General features: G+C 36.0%; 3 protein-coding genes across 4 annotated transcripts in view; 2 read left to right on the top strand and 1 right to left on the bottom strand.

Annotated features, from left to right (window-relative positions):
• Positions 1-9,279, top strand: part of LOC115222475 (putative uncharacterized protein DDB_G0284213) — a 73,883-nt gene extending 64,604 nt beyond the window's left edge. For both annotated transcript variants that reach the window (XM_029792696.2, XM_036511692.1), the window contains 4 exons: positions 56-170; positions 5,345-5,534; positions 6,875-6,971; positions 8,144-9,279. In XM_029792696.2, coding sequence (XP_029648556.2) covers positions 56-170; positions 5,345-5,534; positions 6,875-6,971; positions 8,144-8,195 — 454 coding nt within the window. In that variant the 3' untranslated portion in view covers positions 8,196-9,279. The remainder of the gene's footprint in view (positions 1-55; positions 171-5,344; positions 5,535-6,874; positions 6,972-8,143) is intronic.
• A 3,903-nt stretch (positions 9,280-13,182) lies between these two features.
• Positions 13,183-18,443, bottom strand: LOC115222477 (60S ribosomal protein L22). The gene is made up of 4 exons (XM_029792699.2): positions 18,296-18,443; positions 15,361-15,492; positions 14,224-14,345; positions 13,183-13,385 (listed from the first exon to the last, which is right to left on the bottom strand). The coding sequence occupies exons 1-4, from the start codon at positions 18,302-18,304 to the stop codon at positions 13,238-13,240; spliced, it is 411 nt and encodes a 136-aa protein (XP_029648559.1). The 5' UTR covers positions 18,305-18,443; the 3' UTR covers positions 13,183-13,237.
• A 444-nt stretch (positions 18,444-18,887) lies between these two features.
• The window catches only part of LOC115222476 (AP-2 complex subunit mu), a 33,726-nt gene continuing 29,723 nt past the window's right edge, over positions 18,888-22,890 (top strand). Inside the window, exon 1 of the mRNA XM_029792698.2 lies at positions 18,888-19,043. The gene's annotated coding sequence lies outside the window, so the exon portion shown is untranslated. The remainder of the gene's footprint in view (positions 19,044-22,890) is intronic.

Genomic DNA, 22,890 nt, shown 5'->3' with positions numbered 1-22,890 from the left:
CTCCGTTAGTGAAACATCAGGAAGCAGTTTGTTTATACAACTTTCTTACTTGCAGTTACTGTTTGGTGACACTGAAAGCAGCTGTGATCTACATGAAGGAGCAAATCATGACGACTTCTCGTCCTCTTTCAGATCCAACTCCAACTATTCAACATACCCATAAGTCACAGGTAAGCAATTAATATCAACGATCTACATGTTTGTATCAACATCATCATTTAACATCCGTTTTCATGGTAGCATGGGTTGGACGGTTTGACAACAGCTGGCAAGCTGGGGAGCTGCACCAAGCCCCATTTGTCTGTTTTGGTTTGGTTTCTACAGCTGGAGGGCCTTCCTAGTGCCACCCTATTTACAGAGTGTACTGAGTGCTCTTGGTGTGGCACCAGCACATTGCTGTCACATACATACACACATATAAATGTTATTTCATAGGCATGGGCATGGCTGTATGCTTAAAAAGTCCATTTTGTAACCATGTGGCCTTAAGGTTCAGTCCAGATATTGTGGGCAAGTGTCTTCTATCATTGCTTCTTCAATGCTTCAAGCCAATAAATGACTTGTGAGTACCAATGGCAGACAAAACCTGGTTAGAAGTGTGTGTGTGTATGTGTGTGTAAAACTGTTATTTCTGCTTCTTGCATGAGTTAGTGTGTGCAAAAAAAAAAAAATGTTGTTGGATATGCTGTCTTCCTGGATAACTTATATATGTACAATAGCATGTAATATATATATAAATATATATATATAAACTGGTACTCTTGTCACTTACAACGACGAGGGTTCCAGTTGATCCGATCAACAGAACAGCCTGCTTGTGAAATTAACGTGCAAGTGGCTGAGCATTCCACAGACATGCATACCCTTAATGTACTTCTCAGGGAGATTCAGCATGATACACAATGTGACAAGGCTGGCCCTTTTAAACACAGGTACCACTCATTTTTGCCAGCTGAGTGGACTGGAGCAACACGGAATAAAATGTCTTGCTCAGGGACACATGTTGTCAAGAATTGAACTTATGATCTTATGATTATGAGCCAAATACCCCAACCACTAAGCCACATGCCTTCACCAATATCGATATATATATATATATATATATATATATGTATGTGTGTGTGTGTGTGTGTGTGTAAAGTATTGAGAATTTTAAAATTAATAATAACCTTTTGGATGCTAACACTAGATCATAATGGGGAAAATCTATCTATCTATATATATATCTACCTATCTAACTATCTATTGATCTATTTATATATATATATCTACCTATCTGTCTATCTATCTATCTATTTATATATATCTACCTATCTATCTATCTATCTATATATATATATATATATATATATATATATATATATATATACACCTATCTGTCTAACTATCTATCTATATATATATATACTGTGGGGGTCAAAAGTGTTTGCAAATTGTATATATTGATAAATCTATGCTTCAATATTTTCCAATATAATAACTATATTACTCATTGTTCGATATGCAAATATATAAAGTAAATTCCTAGAGATGGAAACCAAATAATCATATTCTGGGGGGAAAATATGGATTTTTAAAATATTTCAGGAAGAAATATGGGCCAAAAGAGTTTGCAAGACTCATTTATTTGAAATAAATAACATTTTTAAACATAATATAAGTTGAAACATTGTGTCATTATGATAATAGTACCATATTTTGATAACATATTACAAGAAAACAACAGTTATTGCTCAAATAACAATTAACAAAACAATACAAATTTATAAAACAATTTAACCCTTTATACGCTTTCCTCCATTCTTAATCAAATCCATCAGCCTCCTATCAACAGAGGATGTTAATTTATGCACTTGTTGAGGTGTGATTTCAGAAGATACCTCCTTGATCCTCTCCCAAATGTCTTTTTTACTGTTGAATTGATGCCCGTTTTCGTAAACCTTCCTCTTCAGAATCGACCAGAGGTTCTCTATCGGATTCAAATCCGGGCTCTGAGGTGGCCAGTCCATCAGACGTTCACCAGAGATCCCCTGGTCTGAAATCCAAGCTTTTGTGAACTGAGAAGCATGGCTTGGGGCATTGTCTTGTTGAATAATGAGATTCTGGTTGACAGCATCATTTTGTGAATTCAACCAGGGCAATAAATTCTCTTCTAAAAACTCGCAGTGGTTCACAGAATTCATTTTGACACTTTCAGGGACAAGAAAAGGACCAACAATCTCACTTCCAATAATCCCAGCCCAAATCATCACTCCCCCTCCTCCCTGTTGACGTCTGAATCGCAAGCGTGGGCTATTGCTTTTAAGAAGCCATCCCTTGGTCCAACCGTCAGGACCGTCGAGGGTTGCTCTAGCCTCGTCAGTCCAGAGAACATTTTGAAAATTGGTTTTCAAATATTTAGTGGCCCATGCTAGTCGCTTCTGACAGTTGATATCACTCAAAGGAGGACATTTTGTCGGTGTTCTCTGGTCGGCTATTTGTTTCAAAATCCGATTTCGGGTCCTTTTAGAGATGTCAGACACTCCTGCATGGTCGAAAATAGCTTTGCTTGTGCTGTGTGGGTTTGCTAGCACACTCCTCTTGATTTTTCTCATATCTCGTGGTGAAGTCACCTTTGGTCTGCCACTTTTGTGCTTTTTTCTTCCATCTTTGCCGTCAATGACGAAACGTTTCACAGTTCGATGATCTCGTTTCAAAATTTTTGAAATTTTAATGTAGACTTCTTTGCAGCAAGTTATTTAACAATTTCACCCGTCTCGCTATCTGTCAACATCTTTCCTTTAGCCATTATTAATAAATTTATGTTACCTGCATAAACTTTTGGCTCACCTGAAAAGAGGAAAATGTTTAACAATTATTAAATTCTGGGTTTTTTCGTAAAATGTAGTAATGAAAAAAAACAGAATGGCAACCAGCAAATGATGGAAGAGGTGAAACTAAAAAATAAAGGAAAATTAATAAAGAAATTGAGAAAAAATAGGTCTGCAAACTCTTTTGTCCCCCACAGTATATATATATATATAAGAATTTTTTTGCGTAATAAGATAAACAACCAAGGCTGTACAGATATTAGAGCATTTATAGATAGAAGGTCTTACAGCTGTTTCCAGAATATTAATTAATAATATCCCTTCATTGGAGACGGTGTGAGAGGAAAAATTAAGTCATAGTTAGTTTCAATGTAATACAAATAGAGAGTGAGGTGGAGGAAAGAAAGTAGATGTAAGATATGTATAGGTATTGAATTTGTAAATCCGTTTTATAGGCATAATGGTATATATGTGTAATATTCCAATATCCTTTGAGTAAAATCCAAAAGTCCAGAGTTTAATATGAGTTATATATATAAATAAGAAAATGGAGGAACAAATTCATTTCGATCATCAACTTACGGATATAACAATTTCATATTATTTATTAATTATACAAATAGGAACATGAAAATCGAACAAAACAATATACATCAATATGCAAATTAATAATAAAATAAAAATAAAAATAATACAAATAAACTGCTCCTTACAGCTGTTTCAGCCAATGGTTAAGAGACAGTTCAACTTAAGTTGCCTATAGATGCCATTGTAATATAGTCCTAGGCATTAAAGATTATATTTGTCTGTTTAAATAACCAAAGGCCTCATCAGAGGATATACATAACTAGAAAAGTATAATAATAATATTGATATATAAAAAAAACATGCTTCACATACCATCCAATAAAAACAAGAAAATAAATAATAAGACAGATATTCAAAATACATATCACACAATCTGAAAGAAAATCAGAAAATGCGCAGATATGAAATTTGCTTGTTGCTTCTTTTCCGTAACCAGACTGATCCATTTCTTGACCGCATTGTAACTTGCGATAAAAAGTGGATTCTGTACAATAATAAAAAAACATTCTTCACAGTGGTTGAACCAAAATGAAGCACTGACAACCTTCCCTAAACCTGTGCTCTTCAAAAAGAAGGCTATGGTGACCGCTTGGTAGTGTACTGCTGAACTCATCCTCTATAACTTCTAAAAACCCAGTAAAACTATTACTGCCAAAATGAAGAAAAAACTGCTACTCTTCCACCCCAGACTGGTCAACAGAAGTGAGCCAATCATTCTTCATAACAATGCTCGACCACACATTTCACTAATGACACTCCAGAAGTTAAAGGAACTTGGCTACGAAATTCTTCTCCACCCAGGTTATTCCCCAGACCTTTCTCCTACCGACTACCACTTTTTTTCATGCACCTTGATGGTTTCCTTCGAGAGAAGGAGTTCATAAAGCAAACTGATGCTGAAAGTGTGTTGAAAGAGTTCATCAGTTCCAGATTTTTATGTTACTGGAATAAACAAACTTGTAACTCGGGAAAAATGTGTTGATTGTAATGGTACTTACTTTGATAAATAAAATTTCCACATTGTTGAAATATATTGTGATGAACTTCATGTTTCAAAACGCTGCTTACTTTTTACTCAGCCTGATATATACTAGAAAGGGATCACTATATAGTTCTTTTTGTTAGATTGATAGATAGATTCTACATATAGACACAATTATGCACTGATTCAAATTAAGACAACTTAACGAGGGTATATAAAATATGTAGAAAATTTTTTTTTAAATAATGTTATAAAAACCAATTCTTTAAAAAAAAATTGTACATATTCATAAATTTATTAATCCATGTGTGTGTAGGTTTTAAATTTTGGCTCAAGTCCATAAATTTTGAGGGAAGGGTAAGTCAATTACATTAATTTCAGTGCTTGACTTGTAATTATTTTATTGACCCTGAGAGAGATGAAGGATAAAGTCGACCTTGGTGGAATTCAAACTCAGAACATAAAGACAGACAAAATGCCACTAAGCATTTTGCCCACCATGCTAATAATTCTGTCAGTTTACTGCCGTTGTGTGTGTATGTATATATATATATATATATATATGAAGGTGCATGGCCCTGTGGCTAGGATGTTGTACTCTTGATCCTGAGATTGTGGTTTCAATTCCTAGACTGGGTGGTGCATTGTGTTCTTGAGCGAAACACTTCACTTCACATTCCTGTGATCACTTCGATACTTGGTGTTGATATACATGTAGCTAAGGAATAAATGTGTTACCAAAAGTCCCATCCTTGGACTTAATATATTACACTCTAAGTAATTTGTAATTCTTGGGATCTTAGACTGAATAAATGGTTTCCACTTTTATTCACATTTTTAGCCAGCATTTGCAGGAGTGGTGATTGAGAATCCCACTTAGATTATTTTATAATCCCCTTGTGTTTGCTATATATATATATATATATATATATACATCTGTCTGATGTATAATTCTAATTTTTAGTCAGAAGCAATGGGTGCACGTATGAAATATAGCGAATCCTCATCTGGAGTCACGTCACTAAATACTCACCTGGAAAGGCGCCGGCCGCCAAAAAGTTTAGATGAAACAATGGACAATATTACAAGACGTCTCAGGGAGATATCCAATGAAGAGGCACCTGTTAAGAATAAGAGGACTAGTAGTATATTTGGTAAGTGGAATTTGTGATTATTCATTGGCACTATTGCTACTGTTTAACCCTGGGTCAACTCTGACAGAACAGACACACCTATATCTTCTTTTCTTGGAACATTGTTATTCAATATGTACTTCTTTTATAAGGTGACAGAACAAAGTTTGGCTACTTTTTCTAGTTGGTTGGACAATCAGACTTGTTTTATTAGAGTTGTGATTGCAGATAAACGTGGAGGTAGAGAAACATGCTGTCAAATCAACCCCTTAGCATTCAAACTATTCAATGTAATCCTTATTTATTCCTACTCATCATCATCATCATCATTTAGCGTCCGCTTTCCATGCTAGCATGGGTTGGACGGTTCAACTGGGGTCTGGGAAGCCAGAAGGCTGCACCAGGCCCAGTCTGATCTGGCTGGCAATGTTTCTACGGCTGGATGCCCTTCCTAACGCCAACCGCTCCGTGAGTGTAGTGGGTGCTTTTTACGTGCCAGACGGAGCTGGCAGACGGCCACGGATGGATGGTGCCTTTTACGTGCCACCGGCACGAGGGCCAGGCGAGGCTGGCAACGGCCACGATCGGATGGTGCTTTTTACGTGCCACTGGCACGGGGGCCAGGCGAGGCCTTATCTTACAGCTTTGAGATTTCAATGATGTAATTGCATATTTTTAAAATGACATTGTAGGGTAGGTGTGAGAGGCCAGATCTGGCTGGCTTGAGCATAAAATAAGTAGAATATTATTTGGGCTGGTCATGGCTGGTTTAAATACTAAAAGGTTAATTCAAGTATTAACTTCAAAAGTTGTTTATTAGTCCAGATCTATTATAAGAACAGATTTTGGTAATGAGTATGCTTATTTTAGTTGAAAAGCAGAGTACAACAGATGTGATTGTAACCATTTAAGTTCTTAAGAATAGAATCTATAATTGTAGTAGTAGTAGTAGTAGTGAAAGAAGATAGAGAAAGGGTACCCCAGCAATGTGCTGCAAATGCAGGAAGTCTATTGATGTAGCAGAATGTTTACGATTGACTATGATCTAGTAGTTAAAGGTACATAATCTCAGCTATAAGAACACTTTTCCACAAAATGGTGTATTCCGGACTATGGAATAAACAGTTTCTTTGCTACAATATTTTCTTCCTTTTAAAGAGAAAGCCACGCCCTTTAAATCCCTTTTGCACTGGAAATCAACATAAAAATATTTTTTCTTCCTTTCATTCAATTTTAAAATTTCCCTAATATTTTAGCTTTCTAAGCAACTGTCGCTTGAGGCAACAAATTCTCACACAAGTTCTTGCTATGGATGTGAAATTTTAGATTTTGTTATAAATATAGCTGTTTTGTGTTTACAGGACCTTACAGTAAGAAGATTTCGATAACATCTACAGAGTTAGTCCCAACGAAGACAAGTACTAATACCAGCAAAAGTGTTAAAAAACCTGATTTAGGGTATGTAAATGTTAATTCACATAAACAACTGACTTGTACATTTTAATGCACAAACAAATAACAATATCTACCTATGTGCAGAAATTCAAACACTTCCTTGCAGAAGTTTAACGTCCACTTTCCATGCTAGCATGGGTTGGACGATTTTGACTGAGGGCTGGCGAACCAGACTCCAATCTTGATCTGGCAGAGTTTCTACAGCTGGATGCCCTTCCTAACAACAACCACTCTGAGAGTGTAGTGGGTGCTTTTTACATGCCACCAGCATGGGGGCCAGTCAGGCGGTACTGGCAATGACCTCGCTCGAATCTTTTTACACATGCCACCAGCACAGGTGCCAGTAAGGCGATGTTGGTAATGATCACCCTCGAATGGTGCCATTTTATGTGCCACCGGCACGGAAGCCAGTTGGCTGATCTGGCAATGATCACGCTCGGATGGTGCTCTTGGCATCCTACTAGCACGGACACAAGTGCCAGTAAGGCGATGCTGGTAACGATCACACTCAAATGCTGCCCTTTTATGTGCCACTGGCACGGACGCCACTCTGTTAACGATCATCCTCATATCTTTCTACAGCTTTTATATTGTGGTCTAGGAAAATCCAAAGAGAGCCTCTGTGGTAAGAAGCTTGCTTCTCAATCATATGGCTTTGGAATCAGTCCAACTGCATGGTCCTTGGGCAAATATAGTTATAGTTATTTTGGTGGGTGGAAACTGAAAGAAGTCTGTTGTATGCATATGTGTGTGTTACTGTGTCCTTGCCTTAACATGGAGCAAGTTGTAAATGAGTGCTTCTGTGAAATATGTCTGGTCATGGAGAAATATTAACCTGCTTGAAACAGGTGTGGGGGTGGGGGTGGCAACACGAAGGTCATCTGACTATAGAAAATTTGCCCCAATAATTTCCAACTGACTCATGCAAGCATAAGGAAGTGGATGTTAAATTTATGATGATTCCCACGTACACTTCAGTTAGAAAGACATCCAACTAGTAAACATACCTGGCTGGCCCAACAATCAGTAAGTACATCAATGTCTAAATTTACAGACTCCCTCTTGCCCCCTCCCCACCACCACAAAGCAATATGAAAAAAAAACAAATTGATAAAGAAAAGTATTCACCACCACTGTCTTTACTAATATTCTTCTTTTCAACATTATTCTTGCAGGGATTTCTTATCAAATCTTCAAGACGATGTGTTTTGTGAAACATGCGGTTGAAAACCAAAGCCAGATACAGGACCTTATTAGATATATGATCAAGAACATATTTGCTCAAAAGGCTCTTTTCACAACAATAAAATGTTCAAAACCAGTGAAATTTTTTTTTGAAGTTAAGGATTATAAACTAATGGAGGAATCAATTTTCACTGAACATTAAAAGAAAAAAAAAATTAGAAAATGGACCAAGAAACAAAAATCACCAGATACACCAATGCCTCTTAGGTACTAAACTCACCTGAAACATGTCATCAAGAAAGTTTTATAACAAGTAGGGAACTAGAAATATCAGCAATTCTGCTGATTAACCAGCCGTCCACACTTATCTTCACTGGAAAACAGGGGTCTGTGAAATGTGATGATAAATCAGTGCAATTTTTTTTAAAAGAATTCCTTTTTGATTTGATTTCAGATAATGTCTCAATATTCATTTTATAAGTTGGGATCAACATAAAATATAATAAACATATATTTCTATTTCACTGAAAGAAAGGAGAGAGAGACAGACAGACAGACAGAGAGATGGGAAATATGTAAACAAGGATTTGAACCTGCTTTGGGTATTCCAAAGGGAAGTTTATGTAAATGAATCTAATATACAAAACTGGAAGTCTAAATTAATTAAAGACATTTCTATCTATAGTAATTAATAATCTAAAACTGTGGTGCATACATTCCATCTATATGGAATAACATAATAACTTAGATAAATTTGTGTTAACATATTTAATGGTTTTTTTTAACTATAAATGGTTGTGTGGTTTAAGGAAAGTGCAACTGATTCACATAGTTTCCGGTTCAATCCTGCAGCATGGCACTTTGGACAAATGTCTTGCACCATACTCATAAGTTGACCAAACATTTGTGATGTTAGAATAGAAACTGTCTTACACAAATATGTATATGTGTGCATATAACATTCATGGATTTATATCAGCCAATTAAATCAGTATCTGTAACTACACTGATTTGTCACTTGTCACAAATGCAGTGAATGGCAAAGCTGGAAATCTCTAACCAGTAATGCCATTGTTTCTCATTTGTGATATTAAATGTGTACTGAGGTAAAAAAAAAAAAAAAAAACCCAATACAAAATTAATTACTAAGTCAGTAAAATTGTCATTTTTCTAGATAAGACCGGAACTTTTGGACATGTTCTGGTCTTATCTAGATCTCAACAGCAGAAAAAAATGGATGTATTAATTCATTGACATTTTGTTAAAAAATGATGTCACTAATTATTTCCATTTAAGCTTTTTTAATGCTGCACATAATTAAATGTTAACACCAACTTATCCAATGAACACAGAATTAGTTCAACCTGTATAATCAAATGTTAAGATAGCCATCCAAGAGAATGGTTATGTTTATAGAAAGCTAAGATCATTGCCAAAATATAAATCAGCCCGAAAATATTTATGCTAATGCTTTTTGATTTCTTTTGCAATAAACTTTTTTTTCTTAATATTTTATTTTTTATTTATGTGAGTGTGTATTTCAGTTTACGTTTGTGAATAAAAGCATTGTTGGTTACAGATTTTCAATGGCTAAACAAGAGAAGTCTCTGCAATTTAGTGCAATACAAACATATAATGGTCAATCCACAGTCCCTATCTACTAAAGCACAAGGTATCGGTCAATCTAGTGTTACAGAAGACATTCATTCACAGTACAGTGCAGTAAGATTGAACCCAGAACCACATGGTTGTGAAGTAAACAGCAATGCCTGATTCATATTCAGTATATTGCACATAGTTGCAGGAATGGCAAGAAGCTTACTTCCCAACCACATAGTTCTGGGTTTCAGCCCCACTGCATGGTATTTGAGCAAGTGTCTACTACTATAACCTGACTAAAGCCTTGTGAATGGATTTGGTAGATGGAAACTAAAAGAAGCCCATCATATATATATGTCTTTGTGCCTCACCACCGCTTGACAAGTCGTTTAGGGCCTTGTAACTTAGTGATTCAGCAAATGAGAACAATAGAATAAGTACCAGGCTTAATCCTTTAGCATTAAAATCAGCCCAAATATTCTACCTGCTTCATCTGACCTCTTAGACTCACTCCACAATGCCATTCTAAAAGTAAATAACCCCATCATCAAAATCTTGTAGTTATGAAATAATGTATGATTAATTTTGTAAAATGTGAATAAATAAGCATTACATGACAGAGTGAAGGCACATGGCTCAGTGGTTAGAGTGTCGAGCTTATAATCATAAGGTTGTGAGCTCGAATCCCGGACTGGGCTGCGTGTTGTGTTCTTGAGCAAGACACTTTATTTCATGTTGCTCCAGTTCACTCAGCTGTGGAAATGAGTTGCGACGTCACAGGTGCCAAGCTGTATCAGCTCCTTTGCCTTTTCCTTGTATAACACTGGTGATATATGCATGGGCGACTGCTGGTCTTCCATAAAACAACCTTGCCCGGACTTGTGCCTGGGAGGGTTACTTTCTAGGTGCAATCCCATGGTCTGAGTTGTGACCGAAGGGGGTCTCAGACATGACAGAGTAACATGAATGCTAAAGGGTTAAAATAAAAGATAGTGGGGTCGATTCATTTGACTAAAATATCTTCAACATGGCCCCTCTGCAAAGCTACAATCTAATGACTGAAATAAGAAGGGTATTGTCCAAGCAAAGAACATTTCTAAATCTTTGAATAGACTGTATTAACCTACACCTATCATTAGTCCATTAGGAAAATTCTCAAGTTCTTTCATTTGTTTTAGCCATTACAGGTTGAACCCATTTGTCCATTCTCTACATAAAACTGATGAGCTTCCATTATCAAAGATTATTTACAAAACTTTGATTCTCTGTAATGGTGGGAGACACTAAAGATTTAGCATATACAAACTGCAACGAATTTATTTTCAACAACAAAGGCTACAAATCTGTATAGTATATGCTCTGAGATGAAAAAAAAAATCCCAGTACAAGCATAGTGGTAATTACGGATTCCTGCAAGTATTTAGAGTTTGTGTTTACTGTTCATTTCAGAACAAGATCTTTACATCACCAACATCATCATTCTGATATATATTTGCGTGCAGAAGGCAGCGAGCTGGCAGAAACGTTAGCACACCAGGCGAAATGCTTAGCGGTATTTCGTCTGTCTTTACATTCTGAATACAAATTCTGCCGAGGTCGACTTTGCCTTTCATCAGGGACACACGGTTAAGAAGTTCTGAGTTCAAATATCGCCGAGGTCGACTTTGCCTTTCATCCTTCCAGGGTCGATAAATTAAGTACAATTTAAGGATCAATCCCAGACCCACCGTGTGGTATCATAGATGAAAACTGGAAGTCCACCGTATATGTATATATATATAGTGAGAGGGAGTGCGATGGGTAAATTGCCATTTTATTTAATTTCGCACGTGCATTGCTTTTACTTTCGACTACACAGTATAATAGGGTCGGTTGGGCACCATCTGTGAGAAAAACAGCACCATGATGTAATTCACTGACACATACTGTACTGCTTGGCATTTGCACCAGGAATTTCAATATGAACATTTCAGTGTTTGGGTGTCAATCTGAGGATATGTACTGAGTGATAAAAATCAAACATCCAGTCAACATTATGGAGTCTAAAGTGATCACTAGCGATGGCAATGTTATGCTTCCATTCATGGCAGTCAATTTCTGTAACCCCCTTTGGGTGCAGATGAGTAAGAGACCAACAAAACTTCTTGTAACACCAAAGATGAACTGAAGGCAAGGATTATGGCAGCATTTACCAACTTCCAAAAGAGATTCTGAAGTCGTCTGGAGACCATGGTCGAAGCCAATGGCGAATCTATTGAACAAATTTGCTCTTTAGTATTTTCAAGACATTTTTATTTAATTATTGTAAATATATGTTAAAATGAGATGATCTGCTATTTTTCTCATTTCAGTCAACAAAACATCCCTCCCAATTATCAATCAGGGTATTGCCAGTGTGGAAAACCAAAAGGCATAAATTTATTTAAACCCTATTTTACTACATTTCTACAGGAACACAGTCCTTATTAAAACTTCTTTGCATTTAACAAAATTTCAGTGGTAGGTTTAAATGCACCATAATCCTAATATCCAAGTGGGTAATGTGCCAGCAGAAGGGCCTCCTTAGAATATAAGAATTTATAAGGGTAGAAATACTTGCTGAAAATCTGCTGTTCAGCTCTTACCACTAGATCTTTTTAAACAAGAAGTTTGTTTAAAACCAGGAATGGTTGGTAGCAATAGGATTAAAAAGAATTGCCCCTAATATGTTGCATCGGCATCATCGTTTAATGTCCGCTTTCTATGACCAGGCTTCAATCTTGATCTGGCAGAGTTTCTGCAGCCGGATGCCCTTCCTAATGCCAACCACTCCGAGAGTGTAGTGGGTGCTTTTACATGCCACCGGTACGGGGCCAGTCAGTACCATCCGAGAACTATGCTAAATAGTATACATGTCTGTGGAATGCCAAATAATTCAGTTGATTAAACAACAAAGATCTGCCAACACTGAAATTTGAGATCAATATTACTGCTTTGCACAACCCCTGTAATATTTTTTCTCTGAATAAAAAAAAAACCCAACTTTTGTAATATATTTACTACGAACATGAAAAATATTCCACTACTCCAAAGCTGAGGAATGCATACACACGGAAGTGAACATATCTATAAGGCACTTGATCACATTTTCTGAGATTGCTATAGGCCAATTTCAAAATAAGTTAAAACATTAGGTATTCAATGCAATCCTAACAAGCTAAGTCTACACAGACATACAACACAAACAGTCAAGTGCGAACAAATCCCCACCCTTCCTCAAATATAATAAAAAAGAAACTGGAATGGTGCTTAATAAAACCAATATGACAGCAAAAAAAAATTTGCAATAACAGCTTCTAAAAATTGTTGCATCAAATATCACTCAATTCAGATCTCTTTTAAAACTACATAAAGAACACGCACAAAGCAAAGATGAACACAACAACCAAGCAACTTTTTTCAATTATTTATTAACCTTATTGACACTGTACAAAAGAATGCCAGCCTTATTCATTACCCTCATCATCTTCATCTTCCTCATTATTGATATGGAAATAGCGTAATTCATAAGATTCCTTAGTGGCAGCAACTACTCGAAGCCAATCACGAAGACTATTCTTCTTCAGGTATTTCTTGGCCAAATATTTCAAGTACCTAGCAATAAAGCAGAAATATAAAGAGTTATACACCAGCAACTTCAAAGGACAAGGAAGAAAAAAATTCTATAAACAACATCATCTTCAAATGCCCCTTACCTGAGGCTGGCAAGGTTTCATATGATGAAATTGGAACACAACCAGCAGTGTCACAAATCTCAAATGAACCAGGCCTTAAGTGTTAGCATTCTTTAGATCAACAATCACCTCTGCATAGAAAGCTGAACTTGAAATAGAAATGCCCCTCTGCAGCACAAATTTATATAAAACCACACCCAGCACAAATATTTGGTCTTATGTTGAAACTGACCAGAACCAGCATCTCATACCTACCCCATAATATTAATCTCCAAATAATATCACATTAAAAGTATCAAAGCTGTCACTAACTTTAAAAAATGCAAATCAACAAGCATGTATGATAAATTAATCTGAATGCTGAAACGTTAAGAAAAACAGGATCTTTTCGGTTTGAACAGCAATTTTTCAAAATAATTTCCACGTAACTAAACACTTTTAAACTTTGTATACTGGTAGAATGTGTTTATAAAACATCTTTTTCTCTAGGCTTTATTGAGAAAATTCTATAGTTTGTAAGATATTTATTGTTTTTTCTTCTTCAATTTCTACCAATCAATGACGTTTATTGAGGTGAAAACATTTTGTGCCGTACGAGTATGTCCCTCATTTAAGAAACAGACTGGGTTTATTTACATTTCTGAAGGAAAAAAACATACCCTTCCCCCTAACCCTAAAACAGATTGAAATGCAGTGACAACTTCATATGACACTGCTAGAAAAAACTGCCGCTCAAACGGAAAAACAACAATACATACCTCTTTGAGAAGGGGATATCTGCCGTTAGCACAATCTTCGACTTGGTCTTCTCCAATGAGACATTATTGTCAAAGTTATTTGTCTTCCCATTAATCTTAATTCGGGCATGCAAAAACTCCTCCTGCAAGAGAAATATGGAAACTTAGGGAAGGTTACCCTAACATCCAAGAGGGCGGCACAAAAGCCGCCTTCACATTAGACAAGAAATCAACATAAATGTTAGCTTAAAACAAAATGCACCCACAGCTATATCATCAGCACATTTTCAACAGAACTTCACAAACAATGTAAGCATAAGATTTAATTATAATAGCTGTTGTCATTACTGACATTGTATGTTTATCTCGCTGACTATATTCCTAGTGAAACCAGTGTCTAGAACATAAAATGTTTCGGACCAAGAAACACAAAGTAAGCATCTTTCTATGAAAAAGTTTAGCTTCATTTAAAAAGAACCTCCCATCAAGACTCCTACAAAATGCATTTGCATATTCAATGTACTTCTTCGGATCTCTTCTAGCCTCAATTTGATTTTCTAAGCATGGCAGATATGTCGTTGACTGTATCATTTAATTAAAGATCTTTAACCAGCAATATATGAGGTATGACCACATAGCTAATCACAGCATCAAAAGTTTGCATTAACCACACGTGGGCACGTAACAAACATCATCCGTTTGCCAGCCTCGTCCGGCACCTGTGTCGGTGGCACATAAAAACACCATCCGAGCGTGGCCGCCTGCCAGCCTCGCCTGGCACATAAAATCACCCACTACACTCTCGGAGTGGTTGGCGTTAGGAAGGGCATCCAGCTGTAGAAACACTGCCAGATCTGACTGGCCTGGTGCAGCCTTCGGGCTTGCCAGACCCCAGTTGAACCGTCCAACCCATGCTAGCATGGAAAGCGGACGTTAAACGATGATGATGATGATTAATATCTTGAAAATATCTACTTACTTAACACACTGGACAGGCGATACATCAACCAATCACAGCACCCTCTCAAAGCTTCACACTTTCAGTTAATAAAGGGCCACAGCAAAGTATTCAACGTTTACATTTGAATGCTGGCTACAAGACATTCTCCTCCAAGCAACAAAATATGAAACGGACAAACCAAATCGAAATTTACTTACAAACTTGCTGACATCCATAATGCCATCTTCAACTGGCTGTGTGCAGTCAATTGTATATTTGACAATGGTCTTCTTCTTCTTGCCTTTAATGGCAGGAGACTTACCAGGCTTTTGCTTCTGCGGCTTGTGTTGCTGAAAGAAAACAGACAACTTGTAAGTCCTAAAGTAACAACTTTTATTCTTCTTTCATTAAAAAGCCATTACTCTATACATAAACCGGCAATCAATCAGAATAAGCGTCAGACTTGTCAAGATTCGTTCGTTAGTTTCCAAGACAGCACAACACCCTCTAATATGGATTTTTCGACGCTGATCTCGATTTCTACTTGGAAATTCACAAATGAAGGAGGTAAGAACGAAACCTAGCTGCATCATTTGACTGCGACCATGCTGGAGCACCGATCTTAGTCGAGCAAATCGACCCCCAGGACTCAATCGTTGATATCTTAGTACTTATTCTATCGGTCTCTTTTACCGAACCGCAATGTTACGGAGATGTAAACACACCAGCATGGGTTGTCAAGCGATGGTGGGCACACACACGATATACAATCCTTTGATCAAATACGACGGGCTTTCAGCTTCCATTTACCAAATCCACGCACAAGACTGGTCAACTCGAGGCTATAGAAGACACTCGCCCAAGGTGCCACGCAGGACTGAACCCAGAATTATATGTTGGTACTACTTGAGAATAGTGGTCCCGGTGCGCGCACTGGCGCAAGCTAGTCATGACTAGCCGATCCTTACTTTTTGTTTAAAAAATTATTTATTTTGTGTTTTATTTACTTTGCGACTAGCTAGCGCGGATGCGCGCACCGAGACCACTGTTCTCAAGCAATACCCTATATATTTAATAAGTATAGAACTGCCAGTCTTTTATAGTCAAACACGCTGGACTTCGTGTTTCATCTTCGTGAAAGAAGACTGAACGAAGTTCATTTTCGCACCGCCACCTTTCGGGGTTCGTCAGTACTCCCCGTTTTATTGAATCGAAACTACGCACAATAGAATGGGGCTTCTTAAAACTAAATCGAAAACTTTGAAGTATCAAAACACCCGATATGCCAAAGAATAAATCTGAGCCACAATTTACACACTAAGTAGCCACGTGTTTCCAGACACTCCCCACCGACATTTAAAATGACGTCACACAATCGAGACATTATTTTTAAGGCACTACCATCACCATAAGCGTTCATTCCCCCCACTCTCCAACAGATTTCGACAAAAAAAAAAAAAAAAAAAAAGCAGTACAATTAACCTAACCTGCATGGAGTTAGGCTGAGATTGCGACAGACACGTGCACTCTTCTTACACGTGTGGAATCAACTTTTACAGGACGAACTCCCCAACTACCCCTAGTTTAATAAAATTGTTGCTATTTAAGAATACAAGAAAAGTTTCCTCGAGATATGAGCAAATATTTTGTCCGGCACTAATACTGCTCCGAAATACAAAGCGTTACAAACCATGAAGTGAAGCCATTCGCGGCATTTATTTAGCTTAGACAACAAATGACCGACTTTTCAACTATGTAACCTTCCTGGTCAATACACGCAGAGTGAATCTACCCAGGTAATACTACTGTGTATCTAAAACTAATCGCGCACTCCCGCCACTAAAGAAACTAGAGCTCACGAGCCACGAGACTTGTCCGTACAATCTCGAGAGTTAAAAATAGCAGGCAAATGTTCCTCATATCACACCATACCAGCTTAACAAAAAAGCAAATATACAAAGCACTAATACTCTTAATAAATCTAGAGTATGCCTAAATAGAACAAAAGAAAGGTTATGACTAGAATAATCCTTTGATCATAAATCTTGTCGAATCAGAAAAATATTTCTATCCAGTAATCATTAGCAGATACATTTTCTGATCGAATGCTCACATAATCCGTCAACCATACCCGCTAATATAGATTATAACAAGCAAGTAGTTGCACTAAGTACGAAACGAAAGGTAAAAAAAACGTGAACTTTGCTATTCGTACACGAAACCCTCTCTAGACTGATCTTGTACATCTAGATCTACACTCACACTTCAAAGAATAAGAAAATATCCAAAACTGAAATGGATCCTTTCTTTTACGCATGCAAAGAAAAGTCTTATTGGTCGGGGGTAACGTCTAATTCAACATTACGAAATAGCAGAAACCTTTCAATAATTAAAATTATATTTCACCAACATAGCCCAGACTTATTTCTTCGTTGCGTAAAGAAATCAACCAACTTATCTATTTTGAAAATTATGTCTTCTGAATTTAAAATTCAGATATAATATGAGAAACTATGCTGATTGAGTATATATATATGTATATATATATATAATTTATATAGTTCAAAACTTTAACCGATCATCTTACAAGAAAGTTAATAGTCGTTAATATATTGTCGGAAAGACAGGATGGATGGTCATGGTTGGAATGTCCGCAATCAGGTCGCATAAATATTAACATATAACAATTATCACATATTTCAAAAAAATGTTTGGAGGGTTTAAATGTTTGCAGTTCCATGTTTCAGTAAAACCATGCAAAAACGACACAATATATTTTATATACATATTAATGCAGCAGTGTATAGGATTCATAGTTTGTTATTAGATATAAATAATAAAAATACAAGCTTTAAAAAAAAAAAAAATCAACAATGGTAACAATAAAGCCCTTTTTCTTTTTACATAAAAATCGCCAAGAAATCATTTGGAAGACATTTCCTCCATAAATGGCGTCATTGCAAAAAACCATGTGTGAATCAGAAATTGTAATAAAAATTCGATTTAATCATTACTTTAATAAAACATATCAATGCAGCAATTCATATACGTTTTAAAACAACAACTAGATATTTAAATATGCAGAAAACATGTTTTAAAAGATTAATTATAAGGAATAAAGTAAGTAAAAAAGGTGGAGGGCGAGATACTTACAGCTGGCATGATTCAAGCTTTAAGTTAAAAAGGATTAGAAGCACAACGAGGCTGATTCTTTATAACGATACGGGCTAATAGTGTGCTTCCCGTCTCAGATAATTAGTATGAAAAATAATTTTGTAATAATTTACAAAATAATATCTTTAAAAAAATATGTTGGTTTTTTTAATGGCTATAATTAATAATTGTGAGATTAAATTGTATTTGAATATTTAAATTTGATATATATTTATTACATATTTACTGCATAATTTGCTGACGTTTTAGAAGTAATTTCATGTGATTTATTATTATATTAAATTATTGTACGAAATTGCTTATAAATCAAAATTAAAGCGAAAAATATGCACAAATATGTAAAATATTTTTATTCTTTAAATTTAAATAAAAATTGAAAAATATGTCACTATTTTCGCTACTTCCGGTTTTTTATTCGCTCGTAAGATGTTCGTATAAATTCGGTGAATAAACAAATAAACATTTTTATTTGAATCTAAATACGTTGTTAATTATTGTTTTCAGATAAATTATGAAAAATTGTTCCCAATCTAGTTTTAGAATTAACTTTAAAAAAAGGGGGTGTTACTAATTATCCGACAAGCTCTTAGACGTTTTCAATAGTATTGACGCCATTATATAGTGCGCTGGAAGTGGGTTTGGTTGGTTCCCGTTTAACACTCAGCGGCCGCTCTGCAATAGAATTGAAACTATGTTCTAGTACCAAAGAAAAACTAAATTAAAGCAGGTAAGAAACATATATACATTTAAGCCATACTATATAATATTTCCTCTGTGTAACTGTCTACTATAAACCCCATTCAGCTTAAATCTAATCAATGAACGTGAATGGGTTTACTTATTAATTATTGTGTGGTGGGCGTATACCCCCCCTTATATAAAACATCAGTGCACTTTTCGACCGTCTCACCCCTATTATTTTAAAGATAGGGAGATTATAGACAGAAAAAAAGAGAATTGTGTTAATTAAACTATCGAAAGGTTTATTTTTAATAAAACATATCTTGAAATCGATTTCTCTGTTGTATGTAGCAGTCAGTGTTATTGGCGAAATGGAAGCAACTGTTCTTTTAAGGTTATGAATAAACTACTTCCTTAGCCAGTGCGTATGGATGTAATTACATTTATATATGTACACACACATCAACGATCGATTTAATATTTATTAACTTGGTTTTTTTAATTCAGAAAACAAGATGTTTGTTTATTTTTCAACACCAAACATTGGTCTTTTTTCTCTATACTCTCTCCAAGTTCATCTAACATTGATTCATTCACTGCAGTTCTTTCTTTTTTTGCACCACCACAACCCCTCCCTCGCTGCAAGACAACATTTGAGTTTCAAATTGTTAGAATGTATGATTGCGTGTTTATTTTATTTCAATTTATTTATTTATTTATTCATTATTGAGATGCAAGTTAATCGCAAAATTCAAAAAGTGAAATGGCTTCTTCTCTTTTCGAGTCAAGACGATTCGAAGATGTGTGTATGAGTTACTATGAGAATCTTTGTATATATATATATATATATATATATATATTTATATATGTGTGTGTGTGTGTGTGTGTGCGTATTTGTGAATATGCATGTACGTGTACTCATGTATGAATATGTATCTGTGGATGTACAGATCATCGCTATACTTCTTATCAATTACATTTCAGGATTCGAGTTCTTTCTTCTTAAGCTCCCAACATTTCCATGTTTTTTTGTTTTTTTTTTATGTAACCAAGTTGTTGCGTAGCCCACTGATGAGGATTTAAGGCTGTAATGACAGCTATATTCATTTTTCCTTCGACTGTCGAAGAGACCTCTATAGTCTACTAGGAATCTGATCTTTGCAACAATCTGACTTTTAATTCCCAATATCATTCGGGCCTGTTTTGTTTGCTCCATATTGTTTTTATTATTTGAATGCTCAACTACTGGTCTCTATTTTGGTGAAGGCCTAACGGTGGGGGTTTATTTTGGTATGACCATGGAGTCAATATTACCTACGAATATTACCTGTTAATAATGTGTTTTTTATTTATTTTTTATATTGGAATGACACAGCCAGCGTTGTCAGTTGCAACACAAGTTTGAAGATGTTTCTTATCTCGTTTATTTATCAAATAGTTATCACCTATTCCTGAATAGCGAGGGTGTAACCGAGTTGTGATATTTCTATCACATCTCTAGGGAAAGTTATTCTTCCTGATTTCAATGACAGTATCCCTTGTTTTAAGGGATATGCACCCACGTATAACTTTCCGTTGAGGGCTTCCACAAATCTCTCTATAAGTAGATTAGTTGGAAGAATTGTACTCTTAAAGAACCTATTGAAGAATTCTTCGTCTACTTTCAAAGTGTCTTCGCTGTTGACCCCGTTATACGATGTCCTCTTTTCCCCACCTTTTTTTTTTTTACCCCCTTTGCTGTTCAGTAGGTGTAGGTCTGAATGATTCAATGCAGCTCCGAAATATCGTTTTTACCAATGTTGAAGACCGATGTTGTATCACAGCCATTATCTAACAAATATTCTCTTGTCATTGATGTGCAATATAGCAGCAGTAGTTGATATCTTCCTTGTTTTGATGTCCAAGTTGTGATTTCCTTTTGTCTTGTCTAGTAGTCTCATTAATGGTAGGGTAAAAGACACGACAAAATGTTGAATGGAGTATGCTATGACTTTTATACCTTTCAGAATCTGTTAAATTATGTATTGTTCCTCCAACTTTACTCTCAGCACCAACGTATTTAACATTGGTAAATTCCAAAATATAGCAATTGTCATTGGAGAGAAGGAAAAGGCTTCTGATATCCATATTCCTTGGCTGATCTATGATTGATTTTCAATTGACAATGTATGTAATAAAGTTTGTGTGTATGCAGGGGGTGTCAATAAGTACGAACAAGATGGATGCATGGCGTTACATTAAGATTAAAAAATTGAACAAAAGCACAACAAAGGAACAAACGGGAAATTTACACACAAAACCTGCTCTTTTCTCGTCAATTATCGTCCAGAAATCATTACACTTTCATGCCTTTAACAGTAATATTGCTCATTTTGGGGGCGTCAATACACACAGTCACCCACTTGATATTTACTAGATGAAAAAGTTGTCACTTAAGAAGTTTTGACTACCTGAATCTTTGAAGTTACTGTCAACCTTTTTCCTGTGAAAATGTTACTCTTCTCAAAGTTTTTGAGTGATCATTTAATTTAATGTTTAATTTTTATATATAAAACTATACATTTTATGTTTTTTTTCTCTCTCTCCATTTTTTTCTTCTTGTCCCATTATCAAAGAGCGTAGGCTCAAGACATTGGGGACTTTTACATTCTTCCCAAGTTTCAATTAATATACCTGCTTGTTGTTCCCTCACTTGTCTTTGTCTTTTGTTTTCTGTACATTTGGACATATATGATGGTCATAATGTAAGAGTATTCGAGCGTGATCATTACCTGCGTCGCCTACTAGCACTTGTGCTTGTGGCACATGAAGAAACATTCGAGCGAGGTCGTTGCCAGTGCCGCTGGACTGGCTACTGTGCAGGTGGCACATAAAAAGCACCATTTGAGCGTGGCCATCGCCAGTACTGCCTGACTGGCCCCTGTGCCAGTGGCACGTAAAAGCACCCACTACACTCTTGGAGTGGTTGGCGTTAGGAAGGGCATCCAGCTGTAGAAACTCTGCCAGATCTGATTGGAGTCTGGTGCAGCCATCTGGTTTGCCAGACCTCGCTCAAATCGTCCAACCCATGCTAGCATGGAAAGCAGATGTTAAACAACGATGATGATGTAAAATATATTACATGTATTGAAAACATTATCTAATATAGAGCCCACTATGTTGGTTCAAGCAGATTGGTATATTTAATGTATCAAAAATTGATAGCCATTGAGGAAAACTCAAATCAAAACATCAGTAATTTGTAGGTGACCTTTTATTGGAAAAGTCTAGATGGTAGACTGTTGTTATAATCCAGTGATGTGCAGATGCTTCATATCATCTGATGAAGTAATCATGTTTGTGTGTGGGCGGTGTATGTGCATGCTCACACTTCGACACATATTTTGCCTGATGATTTATTCAAACAGGTCTGCTTAAATAAGACATTGGGTGAATCTTTGTCTCAATCAAAATGAATTTTACAATAAATTTGATTCCATTTAGAGTATAGATTTTTACCTATAATGTTTCATTGATATTCTTAAGCTTATTTCAGAATCTTCTTAAACTAACATATCTCTCTCTCTCTCTGTATATATATATATATATTTATAAATAATGTGTGTGTTTTGTTGAAGAAGCCATGTGTAACTCTGTATTAATGCCTTCTTGTAATGGTGAATACTTCTCATTATCATCATTTAACCTCTGTTTTCAATACTGGCATGGGTTGGATAAATGGATAGGAACCAATTAGCCAGATGACTGTGCCAAGTCCAATGTCTGCTTTGATGTGGTTTCAGTGCCTGATGTCCTTCACACAGTATACTGGATGCTAGTAAGGCCACCAAGTAGCTCACAAGTCAAGATCACTCAACTGAGTGGGTGGGGGGGACATGCTATTGGGAGAGGTG

Source organism: Octopus sinensis, linkage group LG20 (genome assembly GCF_006345805.1).
Source record: "Octopus sinensis linkage group LG20, ASM634580v1, whole genome shotgun sequence".
NCBI lineage: Eukaryota > Metazoa > Mollusca > Cephalopoda > Octopoda > Octopodidae > Octopus > Octopus sinensis.
The sequence above is the reverse complement of the archived record's forward strand: the minus strand, read 5'-3'. Positions and strand labels throughout refer to the sequence as shown.

What these genes read in the sequence shown, in the direction of transcription:
- LOC115222477 (XM_029792699.2), bottom strand. An exon ending in TTATGGATGTCAGCAAGTTT is followed by an intron (nt 14,346 to 15,360) that starts GTAAGTAAATTT and finishes TTTCTCTTGCAG; the next exon opens with GAGGAGTTTTTGCATGCCCG. An exon ending in GATATCCCCTTCTCAAAGAG is followed by an intron (nt 13,386 to 14,223) that starts GTATGTATTGTT and finishes CTTTATTGCTAG; the next exon opens with GTACTTGAAATATTTGGCCA.